The sequence below is a fragment of the Myotis nattereri genome (assembly GCF_964212035.1).
Source record: "Myotis nattereri genome assembly, chromosome: 14".
NCBI classification, from domain to species: Eukaryota; Metazoa; Chordata; class Mammalia; order Chiroptera; family Vespertilionidae; genus Myotis; species Myotis nattereri.
Window position 1 is genome coordinate 25,738,385 of NC_138089.1, and position 24,712 is coordinate 25,763,096.

Below are 24,712 nucleotides of genomic sequence, written 5' to 3' on the forward strand. Positions count from 1 at the left end.
AACTCTAGCTGTGGTAACCCAGGCCTTTGTCTTTGTTCTTTTTTTTTTTTTTAAATATATTTTATTGATTTTTTACAGAGAGATAGAGAGTTAGAAACATCGATGAGAGAGAAACATCGATCAGCTGCCTCCTGCACATCTCCTACTGGGGATATGCCCGCAACCCAGGTACATGCCCTTGACCGGAATCGAACCTGGGACCCTTCAGTCCGCAGGCCGACGCTCTATCCACTGAGCCAAACCGGTTTCGGCTGTCTTTGTTCTTAATAAACCCAAATAGACTTTAAGTAAGGGTCAGGAAGGACACTTTGTTGACTCTGAGAGTTACAGACTAAAGCATGGTCACCTGCAAACATTTTTTGCTTGTTTTGTTTGACTTGTCCTATGTTGAAAAATGCCAGCTCACACTGATGAGAAATTAATATTCTTTGTGGCTACCTAACAGCTTGTTTTGAAATCCTGAGGCTGAAAGTTCTGAATTGTCTGCCAAGCTAGGGAAGGCATTGATTGAGAGCCGTGTTACAGCTTGGTTAGTGCTTTACCACCTAAACACTTAAAAGGTTGTAATAAAATTCAACAGTGAGAAGTTAGAAGAGTGCTTTAATCCCACCCTGCCAATCAAAACCTTTCTGATAGGCAAATTTCTTTTGTAAATTATTACTTAGTGTATGGATTATATGGTTTGCTCAAGTCTCTGATTCAGCAGACATTTTTGGCAGAAAAAGTGCTGTTTCCTGTAACCCCATATGTTGGAGACTGGTTTGACAATAGATTCCTCTTTTCCTTTAGACCTGTCCAACCTTCCAGATAGAACTCCACCCTCATCTCCAAAGAACACAGGCAAAGATGTATCAGCAGGAACCATTTATTGCCAACTCTCTGATATCATATACTAATGGGCCTGACAATTCACTCAGGAGTATTAGGGATGGGGGCCAGGAGGTAGGGAGTGTGATGAAAGTACAGCATGTGAGGACCGGTAGCCGAGGGGCAGACTTCGTGCCTAGCCTGCTGGCGACCAGTCTTGGTCAGCTAAGCTACCTTGGACAGGGGGGAGCTAGGCCCTGACAAAAACCCTCAACTCTTCTTTGGCCATCCCATCCCAGGCTTCCAGCCCTCCGCCCTGCTTCCACATTCATAGTCCTGTGTGGGTGAGGGAGACGTAGGGAGGTAAGAAGCTCTCTAACTGCCAGGCTTGTGGGCGCTACCAGCTGAGCACGGGGTTTCCAGGCTAGTCCTTGGCTGGAGAAGGCCTTCGAGGACTTGGGCCTTCATTGCAGTATCTTCAGACAGGTCGGGATGAGGGATGGGGCCTTGCCCTTAGGGGGCTGCCCCTCCTCTGTGGCATCCAGAAGCTGCTGCATGTAACAGGAGGTGCCGAGCAGCATGTGACCTGTGGCCTGCATGCTGAAGAGGGCCCAGCGAAGAGCTTCCCTGGGTGGAATGAGAAGGCAGTAGAGTTAAAATACAGAGAAAACTCCTGGCTGCATCTCCTAAATGCTCCTCCCCATGCTCCCTTACTAATTTCATAACTTGCAGAGTGATATGCAAATAGGAACAGATGCTGCCTTCCCCAGCAAATGGGAACGGGTCTACAGGCATTACCTGCAATTGTACCTTAATTGAGATGTCCAAAAATTCAAGCTCATTTAACAAGGCCATTTATTTGTTTGTTTGTTTAATTTATTTTTTTAATCCTCACCGGAGGATATTTTTTCCATTGATTTTTAGAGAGAGTGAAAGGGAGGGAGAAGGGGCTAGGGAGAGAGAGAAAGAAATGTCGATGTGAGAGAGACATTGATTGGTCGCCTCCCGCATGTACTCTGATTGAACTGATTGAACCATAACCGAGGTACATGCCCTTGACCAGGAATTGAACCCGAGACCCTTGGGTCCAACAAGACATATTATTTTTGTAATACTACTTGGACCAACCAATATAACATGGTCTACATCTCATGTTATGTAGATGATGTTATATTGATCTACAAAACATGAAGATCATAACTCTGCTCTTCACAACATCTGTTGTGGACCCTGGGATCATAGTGATCCCACACAGGGTTAGGAGGTTGAAATAGCATAAATCACTTAACATGGGGTCTGATGTGTAGAAGAATAGGGGAAATGTGGGATCAAAAGTAACTGATTGACTGCTTGACTACTTTAAGTTCTTAGCCAAATCTGTTTAAAAGATAGGTGAGAGTCACTAGTGGTGTCAGTCCCAGGGGGGGATCAGGGAGGGGGAAACAAAAGGAAAATAAGTACTTCCTGGTTGATTTTAAAACTTGTCTTCTATTAACCTTCATTTAATAAATTCTGGTGGAGACCCTGGTCAGTCCCGATATGCTAAGATTGCGGGTTCAATCCCCGGTCAGGGCACATACAAGAAGCCACTAATGAATGCATAAATAAGTGGAACAACCAATCAATGTTTTTTCTCTCCCTTCCTCTGTCTCTAAACATAAATAAATAAATAAATAAATAAATAAATAAATAAATAAATAAATTCTGGTGGAGGTAGGGGTGGAGGGCAGAAAAATAATTAGAACCATAAACATCTACACATAAAAATACTTTGAAATTCTCTGAAATCAATAAAAAATATATTTTAAAAGTATATTTTATTGATTTTTACATAGAGGAAGAGAGAGGAATAGAGAGTTAGATGAGAGAGAAACATCAATCAGCTGCCTCCTGCATGCCCCTTACTGGGAATCAAGCCCAGGACCAAAGTACATGCCCTTGACCAGAATCAAATCCCAGACCCTTCAGTCCTTGGGCCAACGCTCTATCCACTGAGCCAAACCAGATAGGGCTATTTCAACATTCTTGATGAACATACATATGGGTGGGGTTTTGAATTCTCCTTGGAACTGATTGTAACTTCTTTTCTCTCATTAATTAGTGAATTCAATAAACTCTCTGACACATGTTCATTTTTAACAGATTAGAAGACTACTTAGGAAAATTTACTATTTTAAGTGAAAAAAAAATTATTATAATAGAAGATAATTAGAAAAACTAAATATATCCCAGTTCTACCTGGAGGAGTATGTGTACCCCTTTGGCATACATGAGTGAAATGTAAAGCACTAATTCAGCCGTAAGATCTAGCACATGCTGTCATGCTTTGTCAGCATCAATACCAGTTCCAGGCCCTAAAAGGCTGAGGTCCATGTGAACAGATAGGAGCTCTCCATTGCTGCATACCCACCCTGCCCCCAGCGAATCCCAATTTACTCACTTCATGACGCGCTTGGCCCCATAGCAATGAAGATTGTAGGAAAGGGAGTATGTGCCATAGAGAGTTGCCTTTACATTCAGGCAGCCAATGAAGTCCTGTGGGTTCAGCTTGTACAGGTCAAAGGTTACTCGGGCCACGTCGATCTTCTTGGCAGGCTTATGGGAGAGGGAGAGTTGGTACCTAGAGCCCTGAATCAAAACAAGTGTGTGGTTGGCACCCCTCAAGGACTTCTGATTCCCAATGTTCTCCCTCCACAGGTGGCACCTCACCTGGTCTGATGGGGGCTGCCATTTCTGCCCCTTCTGGAGGGCCATGAACACTGTGTCGTCTGCCAGCGTTTGGAAATACTCTTCTGTCTCTACCACTGTGCCATCTTCCTCCAGCACCAGGAAGAAGGGCTTGTTTGCCAGCATCAGGGTGTCCCGGACCTGGGGAATAAGGTTAGTGGTGCTTCTGCCACCCCACACAGCCACAGAGCTGGTATGGGGAAGACCCACATTACATCACAGGGAAAGAGCAAGTGGCCCAGAGTCTATGGAATGGGACTGCAGCTCAGGCTGTTTCTGTGAGATCACCATCCAAAGACTGTATTGTGGTTTCTCTTGGTACCTGGCATCATGGTTAATATTCTAGAAGAGTGCTGTCCAGTAAAAATATAATGGAAGTTACATGTGTAAATTTCTATTGAGATATAATTCATATGTTATAAAATTCGACCTTTTAGAGTATAGAATTTAGTGTTTTCCCCTACATTCACAAAGTTATGCAACCACCACCACTACCTAATTTCAGAATCAAAAGAAACCCAGTACCCATTAGTAGTCATTCCCCATTTCCCAATCCATAACAACTACTTTACAGGATTTGGCTGTTCTGGATATTTCATGTAAACAGAATCATACATTATGTGGTCTTTTTACACTGGCTTCTTAGTATGTTTCAAGGTTCACCCATGTTGCAACATGATTCCCTCCTCTGTATGGTTGAATCATATTCTAAAATATAGATATACTACATTTTTAATTGATTCATCAGTTGATAGACCTGTGATTGTTTCCCTTTTTGAGTATCACGAATAATGCTGTTATGATCATTCCTATACAAATTTTTGGGTGAAAATATATTTCCTGTTTTCCTGGGTATATACCTAGGAGTGACACTGCTGAGTCATATAGTTGACCCCATGTTTAACTTTTTAAGGAACTACCAAACTGCTTTCAAAAGCAGCCGCATCATTTTATATTCCCACCAGCAATGTATGAGGATTTCAATTTCTACACAACCTCATCAACACTTGTTATTGTCTATCTTTTATTTTAGTCAGGCAATTGGGAATGAAGTGATTCTGATTTACATTTCCCTAATGACTAAGATGTTGAATATATTTTTCTGTGTTGTTACCCGTTTGTGTTACATTCTTTACAGAAACATCCACTCAAACTCTTTGTCCATTTTTAAATAGGTTGTCTTTTTATTATTGAGTTATGAGTTCTTTATATAGTCTGGATACTCGATCCTTATGAGATATGTGATTCACAAATATTTTCTCCCATTCTGTGGATTGTCTTTTCATTTTTTCATAATGTCTGTTGATGCAAAACAAGTTTTTAATGTTGATTTTTCCCTTTTTTGGTTGGTTGTGCTTTGGTGCCATATCTAAGAAACCAAGGTCATGAAGACTTACACCTATGTTTTCTTCTAAGGGTTGTATAGTTTTAGATCTACATTTAGCTTTTTAATCTAGTTTGACTTAATTTTGTACATAGTGTGAGGTAGGGATCCAATTTTATTTTTTGCATGTGGTTATCCCATTGTGCCACCACCATTTGTTGAAAAGAGTATTCTTTCTCTATGAATAGTCTTGGCACCCTGTAAAAAAATCAATTGACCATAGATACATGGGTTTATTTCTGGACTTTCAATTCTATTCCATTGATTTGAATTTTCTAATAGCATACCCTGGCCAGTGCTGCTAAGTGGATAGGGCTTCGACCCAGTGCACTGAAGGGCATGTACCTGGGTTGCAAGTTTGATCCCTGTCTAGGCACCTCGGAGAGGCAACCAATTGATGTGTCTCTCTCACATTGCTGTGTGTGTCTCTCTCTCCCCCTTCCTCCCTTCCACTCTTTCGAAAAATCAATGGGAAAAATATCCTCTGGTGAGGATAAATAAATAAATAAATAAAATTTCTAATAGCCACATTAAAAACAGGTAGAATTACATGTAATATATTTAACTCAATCTAAAATATATATAACTAAGATAAAAATTTTATAAGATTTTACATTTTTTCCATATTAAGTCTTCAAAATCTTATATGCACTTTACATGTAAACACATCTCAATTTCAACTAGATAAATTTCAAGAATTTAGTAACCACATATAACTAGTAGCTACTGCATTGGATAGTGCAACTCTAGCGATAAAGAGACATAGTTTGAATTCTAGCTTCTCTACTTCATTGTTCTGAGCTTAAGTCACCTAATTTCTCTAAACTAGTTTCATAATCTAAAAAGTTGAGGCAAGTACATTAGAACCCTCACAACAATTAAATGCAAAAGTGTGAGATGATAGCTTAGGTTTAAATCCAGTGAATAAACTTGGCCTCTGCCCCTAGAAAATGGGAATAATTGTAACTACCTCAAGGTGATGATGATAAGAAATGCTATATATAAGTCATTTGGCAGAGTCCATAGTCCGTAGTGTGCATTTACTAAAATTTATACTATTCTAATTAAAATGGAAAGAGACCCATGACATGTTATAGGATGAAAAGTCAGCTCTATACTACATAACCCCATTTAAGTTACATATAAGGATAGACTATTTAGGACAGTCACAGTCACACCGTTAATTCTCTTGGAATAGTAGAATTTTCACTTTACTTTTCTTGGATTTGTTAGAGAACATATTTTTCTGCTTAAAATCCTTTAATATAGGCCTGGGATGAGCAACACACCAACAGCAATGAACACACCTAGCTCCCAGATCTTGGTTTCTGAATACCATTCTTCACTACAGTAAAACAGACCTTCTTAGAAAAAAATGGTGAACTCTAGGGCTAGGGCAGGAAAAGTACAAGATGAGCCTGTAATACCTTGTTGTGCCAGAAAGTCAGAAAGCACAACACAGAAATAGGGCTGAAGGGAGTCTCACTGGCCAAGTCTGGGACAATTTGAGCATCAATAAATAATCTGTTACCATCCTTATATCCCATTTAAGTGATGATACTTGAGTCTTTTTGATATAAATAAGTAAATAAATTGAAATTTAGATGCAGAATGAGATTTTACTTAGTGCAAAGTACTTCCCTAGAAAATAATTAACAGAAAGGAAAAAATAATAACTTTATATAGAGAAGCCTGACTGTACCTTTAAAAACTTTTTTTTACTGAGAGAGAGAGAGAGAGAGAGAGAGAGTTGTTCCACTTATTTTTGTATGTGCTCTGACTGGGGATTGAACTCTCAACCTTAGTATTTGGGACAACACTCCCACTAACTGATCTACCTGTCCAGGGTCCTGACCATACCTTTTTATTCCAATATTCAAAGTTAAACAGTAATGTGACAAATCAAAATTGTATGCAATTAAATAATTCTAAACTAAAGAAGCATAAACAAAATAACTGGCTTTTAATCTTCAAAATAGTAAAGGTCATCAATGCCAAGGAAATTGAGGAACTGTTTCATACTGAAGGAGACTAAAGAGGTGCACAGTTTTGGCCAGTGTGGCTCAGTGGTAGAGCATCAGCTAGTGCACCAAAGGGTGACGGGTTTAATTCCTGGTCAAGGGCAGGTACCTGGGTTGCAGGTCTCTCCCTGGTGCAGGTCTCTCTCACATCAATGTTTCTCTAGCTCTCCCTCCCTCCTACTCTCTTTAAAAATCAATGGGAAATTATCCTTGGGTGAGGATTAAGCCAGAGAGAGAAAGAGAAATTCCATGGCCAGTAGCTCAGTTGGTTAGAGCATCCTCCAATACACCAAAGTTGTGGGTTCAGTTCCGGGTCAGAGCACATACAAGAATCAACTAATCAATATATAAATAAATGGAACAACAAATCAATGTCTCTGTCTCTTCCTCTTCATTTCTCTCTCTCTTTAAAATAAATAAATTAAAAATTTTAAAAAAAGAGAGTTTCACAATTAAATAGAACACTTGATCCTGACCTGGGTCCTTTTGCTACAAAGCACATTATTGGAATAATTGCAAACACTTGAATGTAGTCTCAAGATCAAATGGTAGTTATATAAATTGTATTTTGCCTGATTTTGATGGTTGTATTGTGATTATATAGGAGACTGTCCTTGTCTGGAGAAAACACACATTGATGTATCCAAGAATGACAAGCATTAGGTCAGCAACTTGCTTTCAAGTGCTTCAGGAAGTCTCATTGCTCTTGCAAATTTTGTTTGAGATTGTTTCAAAATTAGTTTTCATTTTAAAAAATCCTCCAATGGCTTTCTGTTATCTTTTTTTTTTTTTAAGTATTTTTATTTATTGCAGAGAGGAAGGGAGAGGGAGAGAGAGAGATAGAAACATCAATGATGAGAGAGAATCATTGATCATCTGCCTCCCGAACACCCCCTACTGGGGATTGAGCCCGCAACCCTGGCATGTGTGCTTGACCAGAATTGAACCTGGGACCCCTCAGTCCGCAGGCCAACGCTCTATCCACTGAGCCAAACCAGCTAGAGCTTTTCTTTTAACATGAAACCCAACTGTTCTCTGCCATGCCAATAAAGGACTTCATACCCTGGTCTCTCCCAACCATATCTTCTTACCCTCTTTCCCCTCATTTTCTCTGCTCCTTTCTTTCTGTTGCCAAATTTGGAAAGTTAGTCTAGATAGAAGGATGTCTTCCTAATTCCAAGTAGACTTCACTTCTGATCTATGTTCCATCTTAGAAAGCTGTCCCTCCCTGCATCCTCTGCAGTTAGGGCTCTGACTAGAACTTCCCAAACTCAGTAGCTGTAAGAATCTCCTGAAGAATCTGCTAAAATGACAATTCCTGTGCCCCACTCATGAGCTAATCAGTCTCAGGGGGAGAAGTCTGGGAAGTCATGTGTTAACAAGGCCATTGTAATGCATAAGGTGGTCCCTGAACCTCAGTGTGAAAAATAGTGAAGAGTCTAGACCAGGGGTGGGCAAACTTTTTGACTCAAGGGCCACAATGGGTTCTTAAACTGGACCGGAGGGCCGGAACAAAAGCATGGATGGAGTGTTTGTGTGAATTAATATAAATTCAAAGTAAACATCATTACATAAAAGGGTACGGTCTTTTTTTTTTTTTTTTAGTTTTATTCATTTCAAATGGGCTGGATCCGGCCCGCGGGCCGTAGTTTGCCCACGGCTGGTCTAGACTCAAGTGTGAAAGAGCCCTTTTGATTCCAGGCACAAGAAATGCAGTCTGGCACAACCGGAAGCCTTACAAGGGAGGGGAAATTGGCTTCCAGGAAGACTGGACCTAATTCAGAGAAATGGGGGAGAGAACCTAGAATAGAGGGTTAGGTCGGCTATGATTTTTTTTTAATACTTTTTTATTGATTTCAGACAGGAGGGGAGAGGGAGATAGAAACATTCAATGATGAGAGAGAATCCGTGATCAGCTTCCTCCTGCACATCCTCTACTGGGGATGGAGCCTGCAACTCAGGCATGTGCCCTGGACTGGAACTGAACCTGGGACCCTTCAGTTCGCAGGCTGACGCTCTATCCACTGAGCCGAACCAGCTAGGGTGAGCTATGATTTCGGTATGTTAAACAGACTAGTAATTGGAAGCCTAATTCAAACATTTGATCTGTGTCAGGCATCTGGACTTGCAGATGAGCAGGGTCCCACCCCCTGGAGCTGATAAGCTAGTGGGGCAGTGAAGCACATGACTAATATGGAGCCAGAACAGATGAGGCTGTAGGCCGGGCAACGGAGGAAGATACCCCCAAGCAGTGGAGAGGAAGCTGGAAATGGGGAAGGGTGTCATTCTTGCCTGCTGTGACTACCATCCACAAGCGTTGTATATCCTTGGTTTTCTCCCCTGGAAGCTTCCCTGATTAACAGTTTGAAGAAAGTCTTCTACAGCTATTTAAAAAATCCTTATGTGGAAGGTCAATATAGGGAACAGACTGAGGAGAACTGCCCTGGCTGAAGGGAGGAGATGGAGAAGGGAATGTCTAAAATCTCGCCCATTTCCCCAGCTTCCCGGCACGTCTACAAGTTTAAGAACGACTGTGAAAGGCAACCTGAGGATCCTTCCAGGGAGCAATTCTGCTCTGGAAATACCACTGATCATCATATCAACATATCAGCATACAGGAAAGCAATACACTGCCCTCCCCCGTCAACGGACAGACAACACTAATCACCGGACAGCACTCCAGGCAGGCACTACCAACCCACTTGACCTGGCCTGAGAAAGGAAATCTTTTCGCCATGTAAGCCATGAACTTCATCCTTACTGAACTTGCAGCTCATGACCTGGAGGACAGAGGCAGCAGGCAGGGCCAACTCTGAGCCAAGGTCCCAGTGGCTGGGCTGTGCAGAGGTCAGGCCTGCCCCTCACCTTGTGGAGGAGGTCCTCCAGGCTGTGCGCCGTGATGCCCTTCCGCACACTCCGGTCCTGGGTGCTCACTCTGCAGGGCCGGGCTCTGAGGGGCTCCGGGCTGGGCTCCGACAGCAGCTGCTGGGTGACCACCGAGGTGCTCACTGCCACATACCTGGGGGTGGTTTGGGGCATTAGAATAAGCTGCCTGCTGCTTCCCAGCTCTCACCCCATAGCAATCCCTGTAGGCTGAGTTCACCATATTCCTTCTCCCCTACCACCTACCAGGCCTGCTCTAGATAGTCTTACTCAAAAGTCAGCCACATCAGTGCATCTGAGACTTTAATGGGCATCCAAGTCCTGTGGGGATCTTGGTGAAGTGCAGATTCTGATTTAGTAGGTCTGGGTGGAGTGTGAGATTCTATGTGTCTAAAAAATTCCCAAGTGATATTGACTCTGCGGGTACTCAGACCATGAGGGGGAACAGTGATAGAAGACCCACCCCACATTCCCCCAATTCCACTTTCCTCTCTTGGCCTCACTCTTCTCACCTGTAAAGTGAGATAAAGTGGCGAAGCTGACGTCAGTGTAAGGTGTTATTGTGCTCTGACATAACACAATGTAGAACCAACGGAGTGGAGGGAACCTGGGTTTTGGAGTCAGGCAGGCAAAGTTAGAATCCTGGCCCCGCTATCCATTTGCCAGGTAATGGAAAGCATCCACTCTGTGCCCCAGCTCCCTCGTCTATTAATTTGGCATAATCACCCCCACTTCCCAACGTCCTGGTGAGGCTGAAATGAGATCAAGAATGAAAGCACAAGCACAGTGTGGTGGTAATCTTGGGCCCCATTACAGAGCCCCTGAGTCAGAACCTGCACTTTACGAAGACACACAAGTGACTTATGTGCCACTGAAATTGGAGAAGTTCTGCCCTACCGCCCTCAGGTAGCTCCCCTTCCCGTTCACCCTCGGCTCTCCTCACCTGGAGAGGGACTTGGGGTTGAGAAGGCTGAGGGACTTCATGGCGTATTCCATCCTCGTCAGCTGGACTGCATTGGACCTGGGAAGGAAGCAGAAACAGCTCATTACCGTGGACTGGGAGGGTTTCCGTTCTCTCATCATTTGACACAGAACCACCCCACCCCCATCCAGCAAGCTTCCACCCTGCTCTCCCCTCTCAATTCACAGACACCCTCCCCAGCCTTTTTTCTGTCCAGCCCTGTGCACACCAACTGTGACCAAGTTGGAGACCCCCTCAGTGCCCAGGCTCAGCCCCACTCAGCTGTTCCACCCTCCCTAGTACCGCTCACTCCATGTTTCTCTGACTCTGGCTCTGCTCACACTGATCAGGGATCCCAAGTTGGAGCTAAAGACGCCCGGCCTGTTTAATTCCTGTCCCTGGGGGCAGAGTCCACTTTATGCTGGCAGGAGGTGAGTCACACCATCTCACACTGCTGGGGACTGTTCCCTCCGCTGTAGTCCAGAGACATCACAGGTCAGGCCTCACAGGCCAGGCAGCCCAGGCTAAGCCTGCTCTCTCCCGTAGGCCCTTGAGCAATCCAAACCCTCCTGAGGCTTCCCACTGACTAAAGGGACTTTGTGAGATGATGGAGAATGTTCTACATCTCTTCTCTCTGTTTCCATAGCTACTAGCCCAATGTGGCTATTGAGTACTTAAAATGTTGCTAGGATGCATAAGGGGCTGGATTTTTAATTATTTTTAATGCTAACTGGATTTAAATAGCCATGGTGTCTTATGGCTCCTGGAAACCATACTGGACAGTATAGCTCTAGCTGACAGCTTTGGGCTCACCTGCTACCACTTTATCTCCTAAACCTCCATGCTCCAGCTTTGCATGTTCCAAGCATGCAAACGGCAGTCCCCTCCACCTGCAATGCCTTCCTCTGGCCCAGAGTTAAATGTTTGTAGCTTTGAAGCCCTAGTTGCATTGCTTTCCACTCCTTGGAAAGCCTTCATACACAGCTCACAGAATTTCCCCTTCAACCTGCCCTTCCTACTTCTTAGCCAAGTGTCTATTTCTGTCTTAGCCCCCTAGGCACGGGGTGCCTGGCCCTGAGATGTTCTCCCTAATCCTAGCCCCCAGCACAGCAAGGGCCTGGCACAGAATAAGGGGCTCAAGGAGCGGTCATGGAAGAAAAGCCCCCTCCACAGTCAGGTAAAATCACTCTTTCCTTCTAAAGACGTGGGGAGGAGGGCTCCTCAGACCTGCCTTGCCTGTGACAGTTCACTATCCAAGTCTGCTTGTTTGGGCCTCACTCCTCACTCCCATTCCCTATCCATAGCAAAACTCTGCCAAGCCCCACCTCACCTGCTCTCCAAGAGCCAAAAAACAAAACACCACAAAACAAAAAACTCCTTACCTCCCCCTCACAGTCTCCTAACCTCCTTATAGTACTGCCCTGCTCAGCTCAGCCCTCCCTTCATTTTATTTCCAGCTCCCGGGGGAAGCCCCTCCCCTGGCCTTCAGTGCCAGCTGGGGAAAAGAGCATGGGGAGTGAGTGTACAGCTTTCTCCCTTGGGATTTCAGGCCAATCTAACTTCCAGAAAATGCCCCAAAGGAGGGCAGGAGGCATGTTACGACAGCTCTGGGACGGGTCTGGCCCAGGACATGGCAGCAGGCACAGAGGGCACAGAAAACAGGCCCATGTGGGTTGTGGCTCCAGCACTGCCCGAGTTAGCTGTCTGAGTGCAGACAAATTGCCTAATGCTTGTGCACTCCAATTTCTCTCCCTGTACTACAGGGAATAATGATTCCTGTGTCAAAGGATTGAGTGAGGATTTATGATAATAAAAGTAAAGGGTGCCCTGGCCGGTTTGGCTCAGTGGATGGAGCGTCGGCCTGCGGACTGAAGGGTCCCGGGTTTGATTCTGGTCAAGGGCACATGCCCTGGTTGCAGGCTCAGTCCCTGGTGGGGGGCGTGTAGGAGGCAGCCAATCAGTGATTCTCTCTCATCATTGATGTTTCTATCTCTCTCCTCCCTTCCTCTCTGAAATCAATAAAAATATTTTAAAAAATAAAAGTAAAGGGCTTTGCAACAAAGACACTTAATAAATAGAATATTGGTGTTATTAATGATATAATTATTTAATAATAGCAGAGACAAAGACTAGCAGACTAGCTGAAATGTGTAGTGATTTAGAGGGTAAGATCTATGACCCATCAATTCTACTCCTAGATAGATAGATGAAAGAAAGAAAGAAAGATAGGTAGATAGATAGATGTGCATATATATAGTATCCAAGAGACATAAAAACATATATCCATACAAAAATTTATACATGAGTGTTCATAGCATTATTCACAATAGCCAAAAATTTGAAACAGCCCAAGTGTTCATCAATTGATGAATGAGTTAAAAAGAAAAATGTGGTATATCCATAAATAGAATATTATTTGTCAATAAAAAGGATAGATGCTATTACATGGATGAACTTTAAAAAAACATATGCAGAGTGAAAGAAGCCATTCACAGCAAATCACATATATATATTTTTATGATTCCACTTGTATGAAATATCCAGAACAGGCAAAACTATAAAGGTAGAAAATATATTAGTGGTTGCTTAGGGCTGGGGCTGGGTAATGGGAGAGGAATGGATAAGGGGTTTCTTTCAGAGGAGACAAAAATGTTATAATCCATTAATCTAATCATAACTTATTTTGGAAATGGTTGCACAACCCTATAAGTGTACTAAAACCCATTGAATTGTATACTTAAATGGGAGAATTGTATAGTATGTAAATTATATCTCAATAATGCAGTTTTTAAAAAAAGAGCCCAGCTCAGTATGGCTCAGTGGTTGAACGTTGACCCATGAGCAGGGGGTGCCTGGTTCGATTCCCAGTCAGGCGCATGCCTGGGTTGCAGGCTCAATCCCTAGTAGGGAGTGTGTGGGCGGCAGCCAATCCATGTCTCTCTCATTGATGTTTCTATCTCTATATCCCTCTCCCTCTCTCTAAAATCAATAAAAGCATATTTTTTAAAAAAGAAAAAAAAGTCCAAGTCTTGGCCGGTTTTCTCAGTAGTTAGAGCTCAGCCCCGCATCTTGAAGGGTCTCAGGTTCGATTCCCAGTCCAAGGCACATACCTGGGTTGCAGGTTTGATCTCTGCCCCTGGTTGGGGCACATGTGGGAGGCAACCAAGTGATGTGATGTGTTTCTCTCCCTCTCTCTCTCTCCATGAAAAAAAAAGGGAAAAATATCCTCAGGTGAGGATTAACAAATAAATACATACATAAATAAATAAATAAATAAATAAATAAATAAATAAGAATCCAAGCTCGTCTTTCTTTCAGCACAGGGTTTTTCACACTAGTGCATCATAATCACCTGGAGGGTTTGTTAAAATTCAGATTGCTGGCTCCACCCCAGAGTTTCTGACTCAGTATATCTGGGGTGAGGCCTAAGAAAGTGTATTTCTAACAAATTTCTAGGTGACACTGAAGCTGTGGCTCCTTAGGTACAACACTTTGAAAATCAGCAGTCTAGCCCTAGCTGTGTGATGAAACTCCTCTAAGCTTCAGTTTGATCTGACAAATGGGAATTAAAGATACTAGTAACTCCTACCCCACTGGGTTGTCCTAAAGATTAAATGAGATAATCATGAGATGCATTTGCTGTAGAGCTTAGTACATTTGTCAGGCTCAATAAATAGCTATTATAACTATAACTATTATTATATTATTATTATTTAGACCCAATCCTTCCCTGAAGGAGCTCCCAGGCAACCATCTTTCATTCATTCAACAACTATTTATTAGTCACTTACTATGTGCCAGCCTTCCTAGAGGCTGACAATATACCAGGAAACAAGGCGGCCTTCTCTCACACTTCAAGGAGCTGACATTACTGGAGGCGGGGGGAGAACTCTGACCATGAACAAATATGCAAATAAAATAATTTCAGATAATGATGCTCTGGGAAGAAAACAAAACCAGGTGATATGATAACAAGTGGCTGGAGAGCTAGATTGGCCTTGGGGTTAAACGTCTGAGGGGAAGGGAGCTTTCAGCTAAATCCTGACTGGTGAGAAACCAGTCTTTTGAAGCCCTGGAGTGTCTTAGTCCATTTGGGCTGCAATAAATGAATACCATATACTAGCGGCTTATGAACAAGAGAAATTTATTTCTCACAATTCTGGAGCCTGGCAAGTCCAGGATGAAGACACTGGTAGATTTAGGGTCTGCTGAGGACTGGCTTCCTGGTTCGTAGCCCTCTTCTCTCTGTGTCCTCCCCATGGTGGAGGAGAGAGGGAGTCTCTTTATAAGGACATTAATCCCACCTCCCAAAAACCCCACCTCCAAATTCCATCACATTGGGGATTAGGCTTCAGCATAACGACCGAGTGGGGGAGACACAAATATTCAGTCTACATATTCTGCCTCGGCCTGTAAGCCAGATTTTGAAGTCCTGTAGAGAGACATTACCCCCTCTCCCCAGGCAGAGGAAACATCAAAAGGATTTGAGAAGGGAATGGGCAGGATGAAGAGACAGGAACACACATCACTGAACTTTAAGGCAGACCAAGAGCCAGAAGGAAAGTATAAACAGCCGGTTTGGCTCAGTGGATAGAGCATCGGCCTGTGGACTGAAGGGGTTCTGGGTTCAATTCCAGTCAAGGACATGTCAAGGGCACCTTGGTTGCAGGCTCAATCTCCGACACATCGATGTTTCTCTCTGTGTGTCTCTCCCTCTCCCTTCTACTCTCTCTAAAAATCAGTGGACCAATCAGAAAGGATATATGCACCCCTATGTTCATAGCGGCACAGTTCACCATAGCTAAGATTTGGAAATAGCCTAAGTGTCATCAGCAGATGAGTGGATTAGAAAACTGTGGTACATCTACACAATGGAATACTACGCTGCCATAAAAAAGAAGGAATTCTTACTATTTGCAACAGCATGGATGAAACTGGAGAGCATTATGCTAAGCGAAATAAGCCAGTCAGAGAAAGACAAATATCACATGATCTCACTCATTTGTGGAATATAATGAACAACATAAACTGATGAACAAAAACAGATCCAGAGACAGAGAAGTATCGATCAGACTGTCAAACCTCAGAGGGAAGGTAGGGGAGCGTGAGGGTAAGGGGGAGAGATCAACCAAAGGACTTGTATGCATGCATATAGGCCTAACCAATGGACACAGACACCAGGGGGGTGAGGGCATGAGTGGGGGTTGGGGGGCAATTGGGGGGGATAAAGACACATATGTAATACCTTAACAATAAAGGAAAAAAAATAAAAATCAATGGAAAAATATCCTCAGGTGAGGATTAACAAACAAAAATAATAATAATAAAACAAAAAGTTTAAAAAAAAAAACTATAAACAAATACTTCAGGGAGAAAGACCTGGGGAAAGAGTTGCAGGCCTTCCCTTGGACAGTCACACCTCAAACATTTATTGAACGTGTGTTTGGTGTCCCGTGATAGATGAATGGATGACTCAGAAGCAGTCTGGCCCTGACGAACACGGGTGCATCATGGACTGTGTACAGAATAAAGACAAAGATAACCACAAGTTAAAGACAGAGAATATCTGCCAGAGGGGGGGGCTGGGAGGTGGGTGGGTAGAGGTAGAGTGAAGAAATGGGAGAACGGCTCCATGAACCTGAAGATTCTTCACAGTGCTTAGAAGAGGATGATTTTGGCTCAGTTGGATTTATTTATTCAACAGCATTTATTGAGCTTTTACACTATTTTTGAGACACCTTGGAGTTGAGAAGGTCTAGTTATGACTCAGAATTGAGAAGTAAAAAAAAAAAAAAAAAAAGTATACATTGGCCCTGGCCAGTGCAGCTCAGCTGGTTGAGTGCGGTTCTGTGCATGAAAGGCTGCTGGTTTGATTCCCAGTCAGGGCACATGCCCAAGTTGCAGCTCAATCCTTGGTGGGGGTCAAGCAGGAGGCAGCCAATGGATGTTTGACTCTCACATCAATGTTTCTCTCATTAGCATTGTCCCTCTCTCTCTAAAAAATAAAATTCAATAAATTAAAAAAAATTATGCCCTAACCAGTTTGGCTCAGTGGATAGAGCGTCAGCCTGCAGACTGAAGGGTCCCAGGTTCGATTCTGGTCAAGGGCATGTACCTTGGTTGCAGGCACATCCCCAATAGGGGGTGTGCTGGAGGCAGCTGATGTTTCTCTCTCATCGATGTTTCTAACTCTCTATTTCTCTCCCTTCTTCTCTGTAAAAATCAATAAAATATCTTTTTAAAAAAATTATACATGCAACTACATTAAAAATATTCAGCATGTTAAACTTGTAATATCAAGAGTAAAGTCAAAGACACACAATGAAGAGGAAAAATGTATTGCAACTAATATTATTAACAAGAGGCCAGTCTCTCCCTCCCTCCCTCTCTCCCTCCCTCCCTCCCTCTTCTATCTATATAAATTAAGAAGAGCAACAGCATAGTGGAAAGATGGGCAAAGAATATGAACACAGTTCAGGGAAATGAAATATGAATGACCCTTAAACATATAAAAAGATGCTTCATTTCTTTCAGATAACATAATTAAATTTTATTTTATGGTATTTTTTTGGGGGGGATAAAATGTACGTAACATTAAATTAACCATTTTAAGTGTACAGTTAGTGAAATTAAGTACTTTTCACATTACTGTGCAACCATTACCACATTCATCCCCATAACTATTTTTGTCTGCCTTTCCATTTTTCTTCTTCTTTTTTTTTAAAAATATATTTTTTATTGATTTTTTACAGAGAGGAAGGGAGAGGGATAGAGAGTTAGAAACATCGATCAGCTGCCTCCTGCACATCTCCTACTGGGGATATGCCCGCAACCCAGGTACAATGCCCCTGACCGGAATCGAACCTGGGACCTTTCAGTCCGCAGGCCGACACTCTATCCACTGAGCCAAACCGGTTTCGGCTCCATTTCTTTTTCAAAAAATGTTTTTGTTGATATTTAAAAACACACACACATATTTTTATTGATTTCACAGGGGAAGGCGTAGAGAGAAAATAATTGATCAGCTGCCTTCTGCATGTCCCCTACTGGGGATCCAGCCCGAAACCAGGGCTTGTGCCCTGACCTGGAATCCAAATCTGACCTCCTGACCACACTCACTCACTGGGCCACACCTGGCCGGCTTCCTTTTCATTTCTTTACCCTTTAACAACTCCTCATTCCCTCCTCTCCCTGCCCCTGGCAGCCATCATTTAACTTTCTTCCTCTACATAATGTATTTTTCTTTCGTGGCCTGGACCTTTTTGAAAAGTACAGCCCAGTTATCTTGCAGAATGTCCCTCAATTTGAATTCATCTGTCATCTCATCATGATTAGATGCAGGTTAAGTATCTCTGGCAGGAATATCACAGAACTGATGCTGTGTATCAGGAGGTACAAGTGGTGGTTTGTCATTAGTGGTCAAATTAATTTTGATTACTTGGTTAAAGGGATTCGCACAAGTTTTCTCCAAAGTTACCGTTTTCTCTTTGCAACGATTACGTAATCCGTGGATAGATATTTCGTGACTGTGTGACGTGCGCTCGGAAAGTCACAGAACCCTCCCAAGCATCAGTTCCCCCATCTGGGGGGGGGGGGGGGGGCGAGTGGGAGCAGGGGAGGGGGACAGCGGCCTCTTAAACTCAGAGTTTTAAAAAGGGAAAGTGCTAAAAAAAAAAAAATACTGTCCCCAGCTATGACGTGGGGACAGAGTTTAAGAAAGTCCAGGCGGTCAAAAGTGCTCTGCTCCTGGCCGGCGGCAAAAAGACGCCCGCGGCGGGGAGGAGGGGGCGACGTCAATTTCTTGCTCCCCCCACGGCCGCCGGAGAGGCGGCCGGGGCGGGGCGGGGCGGGGCCGGGGGAGACCGCGTGCGCGTGCGCGGGAGGAGACGGACCACAGAGTCGGTCCTCCTGAGACAGAGGGGCCGGAAGTTGTTTCCACAGGCCCGTGTGACGGCTGGGCTTCCGGTGCTGAGACGGCGTGAGGAGGGTCTGCGGGCGGCAGGGGAGCTGCGCGAACGACGCCGGGGTTCGGGGTAGAGCCAGGCCAATGGCGTCTCGGGCAGGCCCGCGAGCCGCCGGCACTGACGGCAGCGACTTTCAGCACCGGGAGCGCGTCGCCATGCACTACCAGATGAGGTATGAAGCGAGGCGAGGCGCACACAGGCCTTCTCCCGGCCGGAGCCCGCCGGGCCTGGGAAGCGACGCCCCCGGCCTCGGGCTCTTCCTCCCCAGCCAGTCCACGCTCACCTGCCAAGTCCCCCAGTCCCGGGACGGCCCGGGGCCTGTCCCCAGCCCTGGAAAGCCCAGTCGCTCCCATGGGTCCATCCCTTGGTCCACCCGGTGCCTTGAGAGGGTGCAGACCCCCCCTGGGCGCCAGGGGTGGTGATGCCGGGCACCGCTGTGTGATCTTGGGAACCTCATTTCTAGTTGAGCCTCAGTTTCCTCACTTGCAAGAGGGAAAAAGGAATCGACCTTTAAGGGCTGGGTGAAGAATTAGTGAGCTAATGATTCGTGTAAAGGACGTAGCCTAAGTTCTAGCACAGAATCGAGTCTGCCCAGTACATGGTAGCTGATGCATTTGGGGGATGTAGACCGTAAAGGCCAGTCTTTCCCTGCCTAAAATGAATTTTATAAACACCCCCACGTAAGGGGTATTTCTACATTTACCCCTTCAGCATTTACTGAGCTCCTACCCAGTAGGCATTTTATGCTAGGCACCGAAGATACAGTGAGCAAAAGCAGACCTGGTCTTTGTATGCATATTACACCTTCAATAAAAAAAGCCTATTAACAAAACAAAAAAACCTGGTTCCTGTCTTCATGAATCTTGCAGTCGAGAGATGACTGGCTTTCCTACCTTTTCACACTTTCTATAATGAATATTTTTAAAAGAAAAAACTTAAAAGATTTTCCCCCTTTAAATCCATTTAACGCTTCCAGAATGCTTTTGCATCTTCCTCTCCGGAGTTTTAAATAATGACCAGCTCCTTGGACCCTCACTCCATTCCTATTCTTAAGATCCCTGCCTAAGGGCACCTCCCAGCCCAAGCAAGTGTTTTTGACGCCTGTGGTGAGCAGAGACTGGCCTCCAGGATGCGAAGAAGATACATTTAGGACCTGAGAGAGTTAGAAGAATAATAAACAATGTACTTCGAAACCCTCTACTCTAGCAGGAGAAGGATGAGCAGGCTGAGCTGGTTTCCTCACTGCCCATACCTCCTTCCTCTGTGCTATACTCCCAGGGTGCAGTCGTCATCTTTCTAAACACAACCCAGTTACTCTTCTGCCTTTAAACCGACTGTTCATAGACATTGCTGCTTCATATCCTGCTACTCCCCTCCCCACCTGGGATGTTTTCCTGCCATACCCAACCACTGGCTTTCTTGGAACACAAATGCCTGTGTTTTTCTGCCTGCGTTCAGTTCGGAACGCCCATCTCCTTTCATCCCTCAGAGCCGAGCTCAAATATCACCCTCTAAATGGCCTTCTCAGATGTCCTTTCCCACGCAGAATTGATTACTGCTTTTTGGGATCCCATGTATCTTACAACATATATTTACTAGAGCTCTTCCAGTTCGTTTGCTAGTAATTTTTCTTCTGTTCCTGGTGCCCAGCCTCTAGGCAGGAGCTAGATCCTATTCACATTCAGATTCTATTGTCCAGTATACTTGCCTGGCATATAGTTGGTCAGAAAATTTTGAATGAAAGGAACTTCTCCCTCTGCTCTGCCCCACAGTGTGACCCTCAAGTATGAAATCAAGAAGCTGATCTACGTGCATCTGGTCCTATGGCTGCTGCTGGTTGCCAAGATGAGTGTGGGACACCTGAGGCTGTTGTCACATGATCAGGTGGCCATGCCCTATCAGTGGGAGTACCCATATTTGCTGAGCATTGTGCCCTCCCTCTTGGGTCTCCTCTCCTTCCCCCGCAACAACATTAGCTACCTGGTGCTCTCCATGATCAGCATGGGGCTCTTTTCCATCGCCCCCCTCATTTACGGCAGCATGGAGATGTTCCCTGCCGCACAGCAGCTCTATCGCCACGGCAAGGCCTACCGCTTCCTCTTTGGGTTTTCTGCCGTCTCCGTCATGTACCTGGTGTTGGTGCTGGCGGTTCAAGTACATGCCTGGCAGTTACACTATAGCAAGAAGCTCCTAGACTCTTGGTTCGCCAGCACACAGGAGAAGAAGCGGAAATGAAGGCTGCGGATGGACTGATCCCTGGGGTGAAGCCTAGCTCTCCCGTGGAGAAGAGGGAGAGGGCAGAAGAGCTGTTCTAAAATCTCTGTTGTAATTGTGGCAGCTGTGATGTTGGCAACGGGTGCAGACTAGGCCCAAATTCTGGAAAGCTGCTACTGTTGTCATTAGCTGAGGTGGCAAAATGATATTTAACTTACTCCTGGTTGGCTGGAACTGGGTGAAGAACAGCTGTAAAACAAACTTCAGCTAGTTTAAGTCGAAGCCCTTCAGGATTTTTCTGTTTTAAGACTGACCCTCACCCTTGCCTCTTTGTCATTCTCTCCATTTCCATCCATTACCCCTTAGCCACTGAAACTGGAGATGAGGAATCAACCAAATTCTACTTCCATTTATGGGTCGTTGGGAGGAAACATTAGGAGGCTGCTTTCCCTGCAGACTGTGGTCTCTACTCTGAAGCATTTTAATTACAAAGAACCTCAATAAAGTTATAACTGCCCTGTCTACCCTGTGCCTTGTGCTTGGGATTTACCAGTGTGAATGGTGCATTGCTTGAGTGGCTTTAGACACTAGGAGATAGATGGAAACTCCCTGAGAAACCTGGCAGGGCAGTAGCCATAGAGAAGGAACTTAAGTCATTAGTTGCCACCCTGTAGCTGATTAGCAGGAACTATTATGGGCCATACATTTAATCTCTCCACCTATTAGATGATCCCTTCTCACTTACCCAGCTGGGGTTATGCAGTCTTCTTTTGGTTATATATTCATGTTTATTATTCAGTGTACAGTGTCAGTTACGTGTCTGATACAGAAGTCCCCCTTATCTGTGGGGGATACGTTCCAAGATCCCCAATGGCTGCTTGAAGCCTTAGATAGTGCCAAACCCTATTTATACTGTGTTTTTCCTCTACATACCTACCTATGGTAACGTTTAATTTGTAAATTAGGCACAGTAAGATATTAGCAACAGTAATAAATGAATAATTATATCAATATACTGTAATAAAAGTTATGTGAATGTGGTCTCAGTGCGAGATTTCATCATGCTAGTCAGAACACAGTTTCAACTTCTGAATTATGTATTTCTGGAATTTTCCATTTAATATTTTTGGACTGTGATTAACTATAGGTAACTGAAACCACAGAAAGTGAAACTATAGATAAAGGGGGACTACTGTACTATATTATGGTATCCACAATAATTCAAAAGTATTCCTGCACACAGGGAATTTGCAACCTAGGTGAAACATGATACAAATGTGAAACATTATTTGAATGGTATGGAGCAGATAAGTTAAAAATAGAAGTGAAAAGAGATATGTAGCCCTAGCTGGTTTGGCTCAGTGGATAGAGTGTCGGATATGGACTGAAGGGTCCCGGGTTCGATTCCGGTCAAGGAAACATGCCCAGTTTGCAGGCTCAATCCCCAGTAGGGGGCGTGCAGGGAGCAGCTGATCAATGTTTCTCTCTCATCATTAATGTTTCTGTCTCTCTTCCTCTCTGAAATCAATAAAAAAAAAAATATTAAAAAACAACAACAAACGGGATACGTGAACTAAAGGCTCTTTCATGCTGAAAAGTGACAGTAAATACTACATGGAAGATGTGTGTCCCTTTAGATATAAATATATAAATGTATAGAGATATAGATATTTTTTTTTTATTTTTTTATTTTTTTTTTTATGGTTTAGTTAGAATTTTTATTTTTATTTTATTTTATTTTATTTTTTTTTTTATTGCTTAAAGTATTACAAAGGGTATTACATATGTGTCCATTTTATCCCCCCGCCCTAGACAGTCCCCCAGCCTCCCCTATCCCCCAGTGTCTTATGTCCATTGGTTATGCTTATATGCATGCATACAAGTCCTTAGGTTCATCTCTTACCCCCCTACCTCCTGCCCCCCAACCCTCCCCGGCCTTCCCGCTGCAGTTTGACAATCTGTTTGAGGCAGCTCTGCCTCTGTAGATATAGATATTTTTTAATCTTCACCCAATGTTTATTGATTTTTAAGGAAAAAGAGAAACATCGATTGGCTGGCTCTCTTACGTGCCCCATCCTGGGACTGAACCCAGAACTTAGGTATGTGCCCTGACTGGGAATTGAATTCATAACCTTTTGGTGTATGGTACGACAGTCCAACCAACTGAGCCATACTGGCTAGGGTCCCTTTACTCATTCATTTGACTTTATGTCTCTGGATGGATAACTGCAGATCTCTTTCCAGAGTTCTAGTCATTCTTTTGTTCTATAAACATTAGGTATGTACTCAGTCACTAGTAAATACTGGGAGTACTATCTGACTGCAAAATCTCTTCCTCTAGATGTCCTGATTATTACATCAAACTTCACTCTTTGCCTTCTACCTCATATTCATTCATCTTCCTGCATCCCTATATGCAAGAGAGCACAGCTCTAGATCATCATCATAAGTCCCTACTATGTGCCATTCATTTTTGAACAACCAAAATTCTTAATCTCAGAGATTTTCCAAAGTGTGGTCTCAATGCAACAGTCCTGTATTATCTCCCAATACTCTCACCACACACTATCTTAGCAGAACCTTTTATGAATCCCCAAGTTGGTTTCATGTTTTCCCAGTTTTCTTTAAATTTTCCCAAATGGCCCTTGGCAGAAAAAAATTCCCTAGCCCTGAAAGGGGTCAAGAAAAGAGAAGTATAGCCCTAGCTGGCTTGGCTCAGTGGATAGAGCATTGGCCTGCGGACTGAAGGGTCTGGGTTTGATTCTGATCAAGGGCATATGCCTGGGTTGCAGGCTCAATCCCCAGTAGGGTGTGTGCAGGAGGCAGTTGATCAATGATTCTCATCATTGATGTTTCTATCTCTCCCTCTCCCTTCCTCTCTAAAATCAATAAAAATATATTAAAAAGAAAAGAGAAGTGTTAAAGAACAGAACCAAGTTTCTCATTTCATGTACCCAGCATTGAAAGATGCATGATTGCTGCAGGGTGAGGTAACCTTAGACTCCTCCACCGCCACCATGGGCCCCAGTTTGGGAAGCTGACATGATGAGACATGTGATCACTTGCAGCTTGTCGCCCTTCAAGTAGTGCGCCTTCCCGCACTACTTCAGCAAGGCATCCCCAACGGGCTGTGCAGCAAGCATTGAGGCGTCCATCCTTGGTGTCGTACGGGCATTTGTAGCATTTTATCTTGTCCACACATGGGGGACCCAGGAGTTTGAGAAATCCAAGAGGAAAAACCCAGCTGCCTATGAAAATGACAAAGGAGCAACTCGTCTGGAGGATGGTTCCCTGCCTCTGAAGGACCCTTCTCTGGGAGAGGAGTCTACATTGTATAGTGTCTTGAAGACTCAATAAACTTCTTGTGGGCTACAGTGTTCTGATTTTGCATTTTTGGGGAGCAGAGTCCTTGGTGTAACTTGCTAATATTCAAGTTAATGAACTCTCTTCCCCAAATGAGCCCTGAACAGTTTTGGCTTGTCTGGGAATTCGGTGAAGGAGTGGGACTCACCCCTTGTTCTACAGTATAATCTACAAGAAACCAACTGCAGCTACTCTTGCAAGCTGGCCAGTTGTGGGTGGCATGGACTGTGTGAGTGTACGTTCCTGTCCCTCTGCTCCCATAATAACAATAATAAAATCTAACTATAGTGTAAATGCATAATCTATGTAGATCTGAACCACTGTGAGTTAGATAACAATTTAGGCAGAAGACTCCCTAACTAATCCTTAGAATGGCCACACCACCCTT

At 43.9% G+C, this 24,712-nt stretch overlaps 2 protein-coding genes across 2 annotated transcripts; one reads left to right on the forward strand and one right to left on the reverse strand.

Annotated features, from left to right (window-relative positions):
- Positions 1–850: 850 nt before the first annotated feature.
- On the reverse strand, positions 851–11,121 carry CIDEC (cell death inducing DFFA like effector c). The gene is made up of 6 exons (XM_081105540.1): positions 11,094–11,121; positions 10,766–10,843; positions 9,805–9,958; positions 3,517–3,675; positions 3,248–3,435; positions 851–1,434 (listed from the first exon to the last, which is right to left on the reverse strand). The coding sequence occupies exons 1-6, from the start codon at positions 11,096–11,098 to the stop codon at positions 1,272–1,274; spliced, it is 747 nt and encodes a 248-aa protein (XP_080961666.1). The 5' UTR covers positions 11,099–11,121; the 3' UTR covers positions 851–1,271.
- Positions 11,122–18,747: 7,626 nt separating this feature from the next.
- JAGN1 (jagunal homolog 1) lies at positions 18,748–21,485 on the forward strand. The gene is made up of 2 exons (XM_081105541.1): positions 18,748–18,919; positions 20,520–21,485. Exons 1-2 carry the CDS (start codon positions 18,831–18,833, stop codon positions 20,980–20,982), a joined length of 552 nt encoding a protein of 183 aa, XP_080961667.1. The 5' UTR covers positions 18,748–18,830; the 3' UTR covers positions 20,983–21,485.
- Positions 21,486–24,712: the final 3,227 nt, after the last annotated feature.

Bases quoted from the DNA above. Each gene is read 5' to 3' on its own strand.
- CIDEC (XM_081105540.1), bottom strand. The intron at 3,436-3,516 runs GTGAGGTGCCAC...GTTTTGATTCAG, and splicing joins GGCAGCCCCCATCAGACCAG to GGCTCTAGGTACCAACTCTC. The intron at 1,435-3,247 runs GTGAGTAAATTG...CATTCCACCCAG, and splicing joins GGGGCCAAGCGCGTCATGAA to GGAAGCTCTTCGCTGGGCCC.
- JAGN1 (XM_081105541.1), top strand. From the start codon at position 18,831: ATGGCGTCTCGGGCAGGCCCGCGAGCCGCCGGCACTGACGGCAGCGAC. The intron at 18,920-20,519 runs GTATGAAGCGAG...TCTGCCCCACAG, and splicing joins GCCATGCACTACCAGATGAG to TGTGACCCTCAAGTATGAAA.